The following is a 12,568-nucleotide window of genomic DNA, read 5'->3' as shown; positions in this document are numbered from 1 at the left end:
CTGATTCAGCCCTATGAGAAACAGCCAGAACCATCAAGCAAAGCCACTTCAGAATCCCTAGCCCTCAGGAAGCACAGGGGATGATAAATGTGTGTTGTTTTAAGCCGCTCTTGGGGTCATTCATCACAGCAATAGATGGTGCGTATGCGTGTGAGCCTACATTTCATCTGCCCACCAGGCTCCTTACCGGCTTAGACCGTTTGGCCAAATGCCGGACAGTCTCAGTCCCAGATCCCAGCCCTGCCCTTCCCACCTAGAAGACCTACGCCGCACAACGAGGGAGGAAATGGAGCACTCACTCCCCTTCCTGCTCGTTCCTGCTGGAGCACACCCGCACCTTGCAAGTGGCCGAGGCGCTGGGCGAAGGAGAGCCTTGAAGCAGGGCAGTGACTTGATTTGCTCCTCACTGGAAACGTCCCTGGCTCCCTGATAGGTGAGAAGCACAGCAGGAGTGGAAACCTCATGCTGCCAGAGGCTGTGGACAGACGACGGAGGGAAACGGGCAGATTCAAGGACGACCTAGATCCCCCTCCTCTGCCTGCACTTGGGGCAGGTAGAAGGATGCGCCTGCTGTATGTGGGGCATGGTCTCCAGAGGGGAGAAGCCCCAGGGGAGAGAGGGGAGATCCCTGCCCCGAAGGAGTCCATGGCGCAAGCAGGAAACCAACGGCTGATGCCCTTGAGCCGTGTGCAACGCTAGCCTCCGTTCACCAACCAACACCCCCCCGCCCCTCCCGCCAAACACACCCCTGCACGCCCCACACCCCTTCACTGCGGACCTGTCCTGGAAAAAAGCAGCAGGAGGGGAAGCCCCTGTCCCCGACCCTGGGAGGGGGCAGGGTGTTAGGGCCACACCTGTTACCGTGGCTCAGAAAACAAGAAGCCACGTTGGATGTTTTCTCAACACGGTCACTGAATCCGGGGAGCTTAAGGTGAAGATTCTCAGGGCTTCGCAGCTAAAGGACACTTCCTCTCTGTTTATTTTAAATGTCTGAACCGCCTGGAACCCAGCTGCAGCTCTCCGGGGAACAAAACCCAGAGAGTCTTTTGAATCCTGTCAAGAGCCAAGAAGAGGCATTTCACGACTGCAGAGTGTGCTTGGGTCAGCTGAGTTCCAGCCCTCCCCTCTCCTCCCTGGGCTGAGGGCTCCCAGGGAGGGCATGGGGCAGGGGAGGGTGAACCTGGCCCTTTCTCGATTCCGTCTTCTCCACGTGCTCGGAATTGGTCCCTACTCTCAACCGGCCCCAACCGGTTCCTGCGGCAGGAGGTGCACGCGGCTTTGGAGTCAAGAGACTAGGGTTCAAATATGGTTCTAGGACTTCGTGCTGCGGAAACTGGTTAATGTAATTCTCTGAACCTCAGCGTCTTCTTTTAAATGGAGAGGAGAGGTGATGTATGTGAAAGCGTGTTGTGTCGTGGGCCTTGAGAAAGTTGGGCTCAGTGTATGTCCTGAGAAGGCAAATGCTCTCCCCAGCGGGGTACCTCTTTCTGCCGTGGAGAGAGAGGCCTGAATGCATGACAGAGTTCAAAAGCTTGGGGATGCTGAGCCATGAGCGCAGACAGCTGGCTTCTACATCTGGCTCATCCGCCAGCGCAACCTCATCCGTGTCCACTGCCCTCAGACCCTGCGTTTTCCCGTGTTTAGTGTGTAGCTGTCCCAGCTCCCCCTGGCAGGGCTCCAAGTATTACGGGATAATAACACATGTGACAGACTCTCCTAGAAGGCACAGTGCCATCTGTACTCAATGACGAAATGCACTCACCTTGCATTCAGGGTGGCAGGAATGGGCATTATGGGGAAGAGTGGGTGATCTGAAGTTAGGACCACTGTGTGCACCTGGGAAGGAGGCAGAGAGTCTGTCAATCTCTGCGTGTGTTGCCTCCTGCCACCCAAAGCTGCTGGTGTATTTTTGCTGCCATCTGTCAGCAGCTCTAAAATACAAGGCCTCATTCTCTCCTGTCCCTGGTGTTAGCATCTGGTTAGTAAGATTCAGCAGGGACAAACATGTCATGGGGAGGCGAGGCAGCTGGCAGCAGGGCGTGATAATCCTTAAACACAGCACTCTGCACTGAGCCTTCGCTTATCGTGTTTACATTTTGAAAACACGTAGGGAGCGCTTCCCACCCACCCACAGCTCACCAAGATACTATCTTCCTGAAATCTCACTTTAATCCTAGGGAGGGAGCATCAGGCACAAAGTGGATCTGGACATCTGTGGAGCAACAGACAGAAACAACTTGGACATGAGTTAAAAGAGCATTTATTGGCTCGTGTGATGGAAAAGTCCAGAGGTAGGGCTGCTTCCAGGCAAAGCTCTATCAGGATTCAGGTATCTCCACAAGATGAGACCTGCTCTCCTCTGTGGGTTTCACTCACAGATTTTCTTCACACTGGATTCCCCACTCCCATCCCATCAACAGTTGCCTTTTTCTTAATGGTCCCAGGAAAGAACTGCAGTCCTGTGCCCAGCCCTGACCCAATCCCTGAGGACCTAAGAGTTTGGAAGGCTCTGATTGGTCAGATGTGGGTCATGTGCCCAGCCTTGACCCAATCCTAAGTACCCAGGAATCTGGAAAGCTCTGATTGGTCAGGTATGAGTTATATATGCCCAGTCTTGCAGCTGGGATTGGGTCAAGTCCTGAAAACGCAAGGACTGAGAATGGGAATGTTAACGCTCTTACAAGAGGCTCCTCAAAGTACTGTTGGAGGAGGGTGTTAGAAACGGTGGCTGTCCCCTACAGAACAAGGTAAGGAGGCCTGCCCAGCATCACAGGGACACAGCTCAGCCCCGACCCTCCAGCTGGCTGGTTTCACAGGCCTCATCATCTCTGCTACTCAGGGCAACGACGCTCAGCCCCAGCTACACAGGAGATTCAGCCCAGGAAATGAGCTGAAACAAAGAACAGGAATGCCTTGGAGGGGGGAGCGGGAGAAGGTACCAGTATTTCTCAACAGCCCCCCAGGTGACCATACTGTGTAAAGTCCAAAACCAATGAGTGAGGACTAACCTCCCCCTTTTCCGCCACACGCTGCAGGGCACTCGATGTCACCAAGGAGAGCTCAGAACCGAATTTAGGTAACTTTGGGGGATGATGAGCAGGTGCACAGAAGACCTGGGAGATGACCTTGTCACACTGAGCAACCGCTCTGGCTTAGCCAGCTGGGGCAGGCTGTCTCCGGGTGGAAGGTAGGGCTTCCTATCCGAAGCTGGGCGGGCAGGCCAGCTCCCCTCTCTTATCTTGGGCATCCCCTGCCGCGACGTGTGAATTACTTTAGCAATTGCCAAGTTGGCAACGCACCCTTCAAGGGAGTGAGAAACATCGTGGCCCGGAGCGCCAGGTGCTCTTCCCTCCGCTTGCTTGCCATGGTGGCCCGGCCAGCCTTGCTGTGAAGACACCCAGCAGCCGGGCAGCTCCAGGTCACCAGAGCCCTGGTCCCTCTTCTAAGTGGCAAGATTCAAAACGCAGCCGTCGAGGGTCTGGGCCCTGAGGTTAGACACAGGCAACGCGGCACCACTGGCCGCCTCTACCACTGGCCCGGTGAGTTCACCCAGTTCACCTGTTCCTCCCTAACTGCTCAGAACCCCCGCGGTGCCAGGAAGGGGACCAATGTCACTGCGACTCCATTGTGAAGGACAGTGACTGGCCCAAGGGGACACGGGAGCGAGTTCCCCACACTGAGTCCCGACTCCTCAGTTTTTGTGAGGCAGGGTAGGGTCCTGGTTCTCTGCCTGGGGCTGAAGCCTGAAGTTCCTGAACATTCCATGGGTCCACTCCTTCCCCCACCCCCAGGATCAGAACTACACTTTGCTTCCTTCACTGCATGTGACCACCTTCAGGGGCCCCACCTGTCTCTGTGACATGATCCAGGAACCAAGAGCCTCCAGCTCATACGAGCCCCTCCCGGAGCTTCCGCCCAAGTCACGTCACACCACCTTCACCACACACTACCTTCACCACTTCACTCTGGTTTTCAGCAAGATCTTTTATTTACCTCCTGGTCCCCAGCCATGTCACAGGAGCACAGGCAGCTGGGGACGGGTGTGGGCTGCCGGCTTTGTAGACGGACAGCAGTCAGGATGCAGACAGATCATGCACCTCAGTGACTCTTTGACAAGAAACTGGAGGAGGAGAAGAAAGACTTCAGGTGGGGCAGAAATTTCTGCCCTTTCCTGCATCCTAATCGCTGAAAAAGATGTGTAGAAAGTGTACTCAAATGCAGACACGGTTTCTTTACGCTGGACCCAGACACGGGACAAACTGTGTTCCATGCCACTCCATGGCTTTATCAGCCCAACTCTGCAATAATACATTATTCCAAAAACGCTTCTCTCGTGTGGTCGGCGGCGACTCCTTCACACATCGGCTGACATGGGGCCATTTCCAGACTTGGCGCCAGAACCCAGCCATGTCCTTCATAGGAGACCAACAAGCCAGGGCTGAGACTGTGGGTTCTTTGGGTCTGCAGGTCGCCCAGGGTCCTCACGAGCACACGCTGGCTTGAGGGGGGCCAGGGCCACACCCTTGTGCAGTGACAGGCACAAGGCCAATCCCAGTATGATCTCTGAGCCCAGCATTTGAACGTTTATGTACAGACAGACAAATGGAAAATCACAGGCAGCAGAACTCCAAAGCAAAAAACAGACACATCCTAGGCGGACCTACGATTCCCAGTTTTGCCAGATAAAGGCTTTTCCAGAACGTCCCTGGAGGAGGGAGGCCTTGCTTGCCCCACCTTGGCGCCCATGGGCCAGCCTGGTGGTCTGAATGCTCAGCGCCGTGGACTCCACACAGCTCAAGTGGGGAACCTCCCGGGCCCGGTTTGGCAGTAGGGCTTCTGTAGGCAGTGAGGTAAGCGAATCACGCGTTCAGAGGCTGATCTGAGGGAGCCCCGGCTGGGCTCTCGAAAGAGAAGACGCCAACCCCGGCTCTGTTCGGAAAGCCACGTTTACAGAGAAGCCTCTGGTCCCGCCAGCCCAAGGCTCTTGCCGTGAGCGAGCTCACAGGGCTCGGGGTGAGATGAGCGATGGTGGGTTGGCCCTGCCCCTGACCAGGGCCACCCTGCCCATGCCGCAGCCGGCCGGGGCTGGGTGGCGATGCTGGCCGCAGACTGCGCCCTGCCCCGGGGCAGCGGAAGGGCCCCCTGGTGACCGTAACAGCAGCAGAGGCCGTGTTCGCTAGCTCTCTGCGTCGCAGTTTTTTGGTTGTTTTTTGTGTTTTTTTTTTCCTCTTAAGATGACCACAAGAAGATTTACATTATTACATTCAGACAAGTAACCGTTTGGCGACTCTACTTCAGAGCACTGACAAGACCAAGTAGCAGCGCGCGTGACACCAGACGACAGGGACACCGGGTCTCGTCGCAGAGCAAAGGAACGCGCTTTTAGGCAGAAAGGAATCGCAGAAGCAAACGATGGGAAGGGGGAAAAATTCTAAGGAAATACAAGCTGGAAATTCCCTATTGTTCAATAACCAAAGGAAAAAGGGACCCAATGTGATCTTAAAAAACAAAAGTCCCAAATGCCAGCTCTCGGTTGAGGCAGGTTTCTGAGCATGGGGTCCAAACGGGGCCAGGGGGCTGGGCCGCACCCCCGTCTGCCCAGGCAGACCCACTGTCTCTCCTGGCGACTCCAGCGCGACCAACGTTCTCATCGTCCCGGAGCAAAGATGAAATCCAGGGCCTGCCGCTCGGCTGCCGCGACGTGTGGGTGCCACAGATCCACCATGAAAACCACCCGCGGGCCGTCCTCCGCCGAACCTGGGGGAGGGGAGGGGAGGGCAGGGCGGCGACAGAGGAGAGGGTCAAAGCGCCCTGAGCCAGGACCCCGGCAGAGATGGACCCGCGCGGGCAGCAACCCCTCCTGCCCCCTGGCACAGAGCGCAGGCTTGCCTTCTCTCTGAACAAACCCTAGGAGAGGGCCCCAGAAGGTTCAGAGCAGAGCGCAGAGCACGTTTAGGGAAGGAAAGCTACTGCGTGCGCTCCTCCCTGGCAGACCCACGACATCTGTCCAAGCCCACAGAATGGACGACAGCAAGGGTCAACCCTTGTGTCAACTATGATGCGGCCACCGTGCACAAACGTGCCACAGCCACGCAAAATGTTAAAGGGAAAACGTGTGGGGGAAGGCCACATCAAGGGGCAAGCATTCTGGACTTTCTGCTCAGTTTTTCTGGAAACCACAAACAGCTCTAAAGAGATAAAATTGAAGTATATATAAGCATATATATGTATGTATGTAAAGGCGGCCACAGCAGACAGGCACTCACCTTCGTGGAACGCGGTGTGCAGGAAGGAATCATCGAAGAGGAGGCAGCGGCCTTCTGCCCAGCACTGCGGCTCCCCTCCCACAACCAGTTCACAGCCGCTTGGAGTTTTCAGACCTGGGGGAGAGGAGACAGGAGAGGATGAAGAGGGGCAGGGCCAGGATGCTGGAAGTCAGGAGGGCAGCCTTTGGGGGGGCACTCTACTTCCGAAGCCCCACCTTCTCCCCCCTCACCCCTCGGGAGCCCCGATTGGAGGGGGCACGGGGCACAGTTTGCTAGGACAGAGCCAGGCTGTGCACCCAGATCCCCACTGTGTTCCCTAGAAAAGCTCCCTCCTCCCGTGGCTTAATCTGCTCTGGGCCAGGGATGCCTCTGATGAAAGCACAGGCCAACCGAGGCTTACACCTCACCTCGAGACTCCTGAAGCCCACCCGTGGGACCCCTAGAGGTCGAGGGAGGTGGGATCAGACCTCCACCTCTGCGAGAGGCAAGGGCTACTCCAGCTGAGAGTAAAGACACTAAGACCCTCACGGTGCCCCCACCTTGGGGTCCATTGCAAGGCCCGAGCATGGCATGTTCACATGCCAAGTTTCCCCAGCCTCACTCTGGGGAGCCGGAGACACCCCTAAAGAAACGTCGAGCTTTGAGAGGTAACAGACTGACACCCTCAGAGAGGGAGCCGTTGTGTTCAACACAAGCGCGGGGTGGGGGGCTCGGGTATATAACCGTGGACACGGGGTCTGGTTGAAATGCTGCTGTGCGTGCCTGTTCACGCCCCCATATCCAGCCCGAGGATCTAAAGGGCGCCGGGCCCCTGGCACTCTGGTCGCCTAGGCACCCCGTAGCCACCTAACTGATTCAGAAGAGGGTGAGTGGGCCCAACCTGGGAGGCAGCAGGCCCTGCAAGAGGCGCTGGCATGGTGAGGTTCTGTCTCCAGCATCCCAGCCTGACAATCACTACCCTGGCCAGTCGGCACCCACCACTGTGATTTAATGTCCCCCTGAGGATTTCATGTAGCCCCTGAACCACAAATGGATGGCTCCAGGAAGCATGGATGGAGGCAGAATTGAAATAGAGGCCGTGAGGAGGAGAGGGCAAGACAGAGGACCTGGGGTCAGACAACCACCTTTACGTGCTAGGTGACTGAGCAAATCACTCCACCTTTCTGGGCCGTAGCTCTTCATCTGTAAAGAGGGGCCGTGGGCATACTTGCCTTCCAGGCTGTGTGACCACTGTCCTTGCTACCAACCACTGAAGACTTACTGTGAGCAGGGGTTTGCATTAAACACACACTTTACAGACATCACTTCACATGCTTTCCAGATCAGCAACTGAGCCTTAGAGAAGTTCAGTGACCAGCTGGGAGTGCTATTCAGTCCTGCGGGAACTGAAATTCGAGCCCCAGTCTGTCTGGCTCCCGGGAACAGGCTGGTCTAACACTAGACCGTGATGAATTGTGAGCTGACACGTCAGTAGCAGTGATGCTAAGTTTGGTTGTCAATTTCCCCGCAGACGGTCAGTTTCAGCTCTCAACAGTACATTCACTGGATCAGCTGACATCGTCCATTCTGCCTCGGGAACCACCCTCTCCCACTACTGTGACAACTGCTGGGGGGAGGTCAGGGTCGTCAAGGGGTTCAGCCTGCCACTCACTGGCCCCGATGGAGAGCCCCGCGGGCCACACCCTTCCGTGTCCCCTCACTGCTTGGTTGGGTGCAAAAGGCCTTTAGGAATGGGTGGCTCTCTGCAGGGACAGTCCACCCCAGGGTTTCGGAAAGGAGCTCCCCTCTCTCTGGGTAGTGATTCACTACCAGTCCCCACAGTACAACAGAAAGACAGCCTGGCTTGTGCTTCCCAGCCCCAGTTCCCTCTCCTCCGCCTCCCTCCCCTGTTCCCCAGTCTCCCTGCGGCCTACCATGCCCGCCGACTGCCAGAGCCAGCCTGGCTGGCAGGAACAGTCAGCACCCCCACAGACAGAGCATCTGGGTGGCTCCTGGGGATAGACAGGCCCCCACGCTGCCTCGGCGGTCCTGCGTCCCCGGCCTCTCTGGCTCAGGGCTTGCTGCTGTGTCTCCACCGCCCACGAATGGAGACGAGAGACAGGAGAAAGGGCTCTGTCCAGCGAGGCCCTGCCTCAGGAGGCTGGCAGCTGGCCTGCAGGGCGGGCAAGGCAGACACAAGCTGACCCACTTGCATCACCCATCCAGACGGCTAAGAACACCAACAACACTCACGAAGGGACGAGAGCCTGACTGGGCTTCCTGACGAGAATGTGGACACGCACGTGTATTTTCCTCTACCCTTTCCTGTGGGCCGGGCACCTGCCTCCTGGCTAACATCTGCCTAGTTAGTTCCAGAGGCGCTTCCCTGGAGGTCTGTGGTAGTGGCTGGAGACACTGCGGCCCCTACACGCTGCGGGGTGATGGCTGGGCAGCGTGGAGAGGGGTTAAGTGATGCCACGTCTAGTGGAAGCTTGGAGCAGGCTCGGCAAACTTGTGCCAACTGGAGGCGCTGGGGCTGCGGTCACACAGAGAAACGACACCCCCAGTCCCCATGAGAACAGAAGGCAGCAAAGGAGGCGGGCGTGTGTGTGCAGTTCCAGGGCACAGTCCTGGAACCGCAGGGGCCTCCCCACGATGGCCAGGTTAACTGGTGGAGGGGTGGCCACCGGCATGCACCAGGCCCTCCCTGCCTCTGACCTCGTTCTCCGGACCCCCCAGTCAACACATAACGTCACGTGAGTCTCACACACCCTGTTTCCTTTCTGGGTGGATCACGTAGGCAGGAAACAGGGCTACCCAGCCCTGGCACTCGCCCTGGCACTCGCCCTGGCCACGGCACAGCCCACACTGGTGGGCCGCCTTCCAGCACCGCCTGCTGTCCAGGGTGACACGGGTGACCCAGTTTCTCTGGTGGCAGGCGGCACTCGGGGAGGGGGATGACAGGTCATAAAGAGGCCCGTGCAGACACGTATCACAAACACGCGCGTGTACACGGCGCCGATACACAACAGGCATTAATACCCAGGGGGCGGATCCTGGGTGTTCTTGCCACCAGCCCTTCCTACTCACGCTGCCCGGAGTTCTGCCTCAGATGCCCTTCCCTACACATCGCTCTGAAGCTTTCAAAAGACAAGGAGAACCTTTAAGAAGAACAGCATTGCTCCCTGTGCCCACAGCCTCAATTCCTCAGTCTGACGGGGGGGCCCCTATGGTTTGCTCCCACCTACCGGGCCAAGCTCAGCCCACCAGCAGACTTCCCTTCCCCCAGGGACGGCTCTTCCCTCGCTCCACCTGAGTGGTCCTGGGGTCCCACAGGGTCAGACCCTTCTCCCCAGAGCAGCCAACCTGCAGCACCCGGGTCCCCTGAGCTCAGAGCACATCCCAGTGCGTCACACAGACCATACTGACCACGACCATCACTTAAGATGATCATCTCACATCTCTGATTAACCACAGCCCCCTTTACCTGACTGCCCTCCACCTGCCAAGCACTTAACACATAGGACATACTCCTAACTGTCCAAACAGCCCCCCAGCTGGGTACTACCCCCACTGCTGCTGCTGCTGAATCACTTCAGTCATGTCCGACTCTGTGCAACCCCAGAGACGGCAGCCCACCAGGATGCCCCGTCCCTGGGATTCTCCGGGCAAGAAGACTGGAGTGGGTTGCCATTTCCTTCTCCAATGCATGAAAGTGAAAAGTGAAAGTGAAGTCGCTCAGTCGTGTCCGACCCTCAGCGACCCCATGGTCTGCAGCCTTCCAGGCTCCTCCATCCATGGGATTTTCCAGGCAAGAGTACTGGAGTGGGGTGCCATTGCCTTCTCCATAGAGAGGAGAAAACAGAGGCGCAGCTTCAGAGCCTACCCAAGGCCGCTTGGCAAAAGGGCTAAGCCAGCATCTGAGTCCAGGTGTGTGTGCTTCCAGAGTCTGCACATTTTCTGCTGTCTCCTGGGGGCGGGACCACGTTCCATGGATTAGCTTTTCACACTGCCCCACACACCGTTTGAGCATTAAGGTCCTCGCTGCCCTTTATCGAACGTTGTTACGCGCCAGGCGCTGTGTCAGGTGCCCATGGAAGATGTCACTCTGTTGAAACCTCTCAACATTCCTGCGAGTACCATCTGCTCATCCTACAGATGTGGAGGCTGAAGCCCAGAGAGATACAATTACTACGCAAAGTCTCACAGCCAGCCATGAAGCCAGGCCACTCCCTCCAGGGCCCCGATCGTGTCCTGCTTTTACTCTTGAAATACGCAAAACGATGTCAACTGCCTGAATCTAATTTTCTTTTTCTTTGAAGCAGTAAAGCCCTCTGTCCAATCCTCACAGACAGAGCACAGGAGGACAGAGGGGCCCAGGGGAGAGGGGCTCAGGCCCCCGGCAGCCCCGAGGTCCCGTGCGAAGCCCAGTTCTGATCCCCCTGCTCCAGCCCATCCTGGGCTCCTCCACGTGCTTGTCCCCCCTCCGCGCCACAGCTGGGGCGGTCACACCGCTAAGCTGGGCCTCGCCCAGGCTCTTCTGGTGTGGGATACTAACCTGTGGCACTGTTGCCCTGGTAACCAACATGTTATCTCGACTCACCGGGGAGGAAGCATTCTGGAGAACTAATATCCCTCTTCACCGAGTAGCATTTGAGCCTGCTTTTATCGAGTACTCACTCTCAAGAAGACTCCCACTCCAGTGTTCTTGCCTAGGAAATCCCACGGACAGAGGAGCCTGGCGGGCTATAGTCCATGGAGTTGCAAAGAGTTGGACACGACTTAACAACTAAACAACAACACTCTCTAGCAGGCTCTGCTTGAACAAAGGCTTCACAACTCACACTACCAACACAGCTCTGTAAGGAATGGTCTTTTTTACCTCCACTTTCCAAATGGGGAAACTGAGGCCCAGAGAGGTGGACTGACTTGCCCAAAAGGAAGCCAGCCAGCTCGTGGTGGAGCCAGGACCCAAACACAGGCACCTTGACTTCAGACCCTGTTCTCAAAACCACTGCTATGCACACTACGCCTATTACCAACCTCCTTAGAGGCTGAACAAAAGCAACGTAACACCAAGCATCACCTCCTCCTCGTGATTAGGAGGCACTCTGGTTATCTTCCAGCCTCCTGGACCTCCTGACAAACCTCCAGAACCACCTCAAGAGCCTCTGGCTCTAGAGCTACTCTGTTCCATACAGCAGCCACCACAGATTTTAAATTTTGGATTAAAGTAAAAATCGAGCTCCTTAGTTGCAGCGGCCACATGTCAGGCCCTCGACAGTCACATGCGGCTGGCTGGCAGCTCCCGCCCCGACAGGGCAGACAGGGCCCCTGATGGAGCACCTGTCACAGGGCAGGTTGATACTGACCACGCCTTTCTTTTTTGACTCAGTCTCTGCTGCCAACACTGTGTACACCTGACCCATCGATTTTGATCAGAGTGCCAGGAAGCGCGTAGCTTTCATGGGGCCCGACTTAGGACCAGAGGCCCCGCCCCCGCCACCTACCTAAATGGCACCGGACGCGGATGTTGGTGGGGCCGTAGTGCTCCGTGATGACGGTGCCGGGGCTCAGCACGGAGAGGCACGCGTTCCCAAAAACATTGTTGCCAATACAGGTCCGAAGGCTTCCCAGCAAGCGGTACGTCCGTGGGCACTTCCTGCAGTTCCGGGGGACGCAGACCCCCTGGTTGACCAAGTAAAAGGTGACCCACTCCCCGCTGGGGGTGCTGTTCATTTTCCAGCCCTGCGGGAGGCTGCAGTTTGAGAAGGCTTTATACAGGGTCTCGAACTCGCACAGGATGGTCTGGAAGTTGCGCTCCAGCAGCTCCACGTCGTGCTTCTGGGCCTCCCGCGAGAAGTAGGGCGCGGTGGGCAGGTCGGGCAGGAAGAAGACCTCCGGCTTCTGGATGGACGGCCGGCTACTGAGGTAGCGGCCCTGCTCGCGGATGCCCTTGTGGATGCGGCCCATGCCGGACCACGAGTAGCGCTTGGCGTACTCCTGCAGGTTGTGGTAGAGCTTCTGGTTGAGGCCCTCGCTGTGGCTGCAGCGCACGCACTCGGCCGACTGGCAGTACACGAAGCCGTTCTGCAGCCCCGCCGCGTCGGGGCCCTGCATCAGGGCGTTGACCGAGGCGTAGGCCCGGGGCTGCTCGCGGCCCACGTGGTAACAGTACCACACGAACAAGGCCATCAGGCAGGCCACGCTGACCGCCGCCGTGGTGTCGCAGTCCCGCACGGACTGGATGCCGGCGGCGATGCAGTCCCTCAGGCCATCCAGCGACCAGCCCCAGGCCACCAGCCACTCGAGCGACATTTTGG

The 12,568-nt window shown here is 57.4% G+C and overlaps 1 protein-coding gene across 1 annotated transcript; it reads right to left on the bottom strand.

Annotated features, from left to right (window-relative positions):
- Positions 1-3,966: 3,966 nt before the first annotated feature.
- Positions 3,967-12,563, bottom strand: ASPHD2 (aspartate beta-hydroxylase domain containing 2). The gene is made up of 3 exons (XM_055550978.1): positions 11,756-12,563; positions 6,267-6,380; positions 3,967-5,757 (listed from the first exon to the last, which is right to left on the bottom strand). Exons 1-3 carry the CDS (start codon positions 12,561-12,563, stop codon positions 5,648-5,650), a joined length of 1,032 nt encoding a protein of 343 aa, XP_055406953.1. The 3' UTR covers positions 3,967-5,647.
- Between the last annotated feature and the right edge of the window lie 5 nt (positions 12,564-12,568).

The sequence above is a fragment of the Bubalus kerabau genome, chromosome 16 (genome assembly GCF_029407905.1).
Source record: "Bubalus kerabau isolate K-KA32 ecotype Philippines breed swamp buffalo chromosome 16, PCC_UOA_SB_1v2, whole genome shotgun sequence".
Lineage (NCBI taxonomy): Eukaryota > Metazoa > Chordata > Mammalia > Artiodactyla > Bovidae > Bubalus > Bubalus kerabau.
Note: the sequence above shows the minus strand (reverse complement) of the source record. Positions and strands in the feature narration are given on the sequence as shown.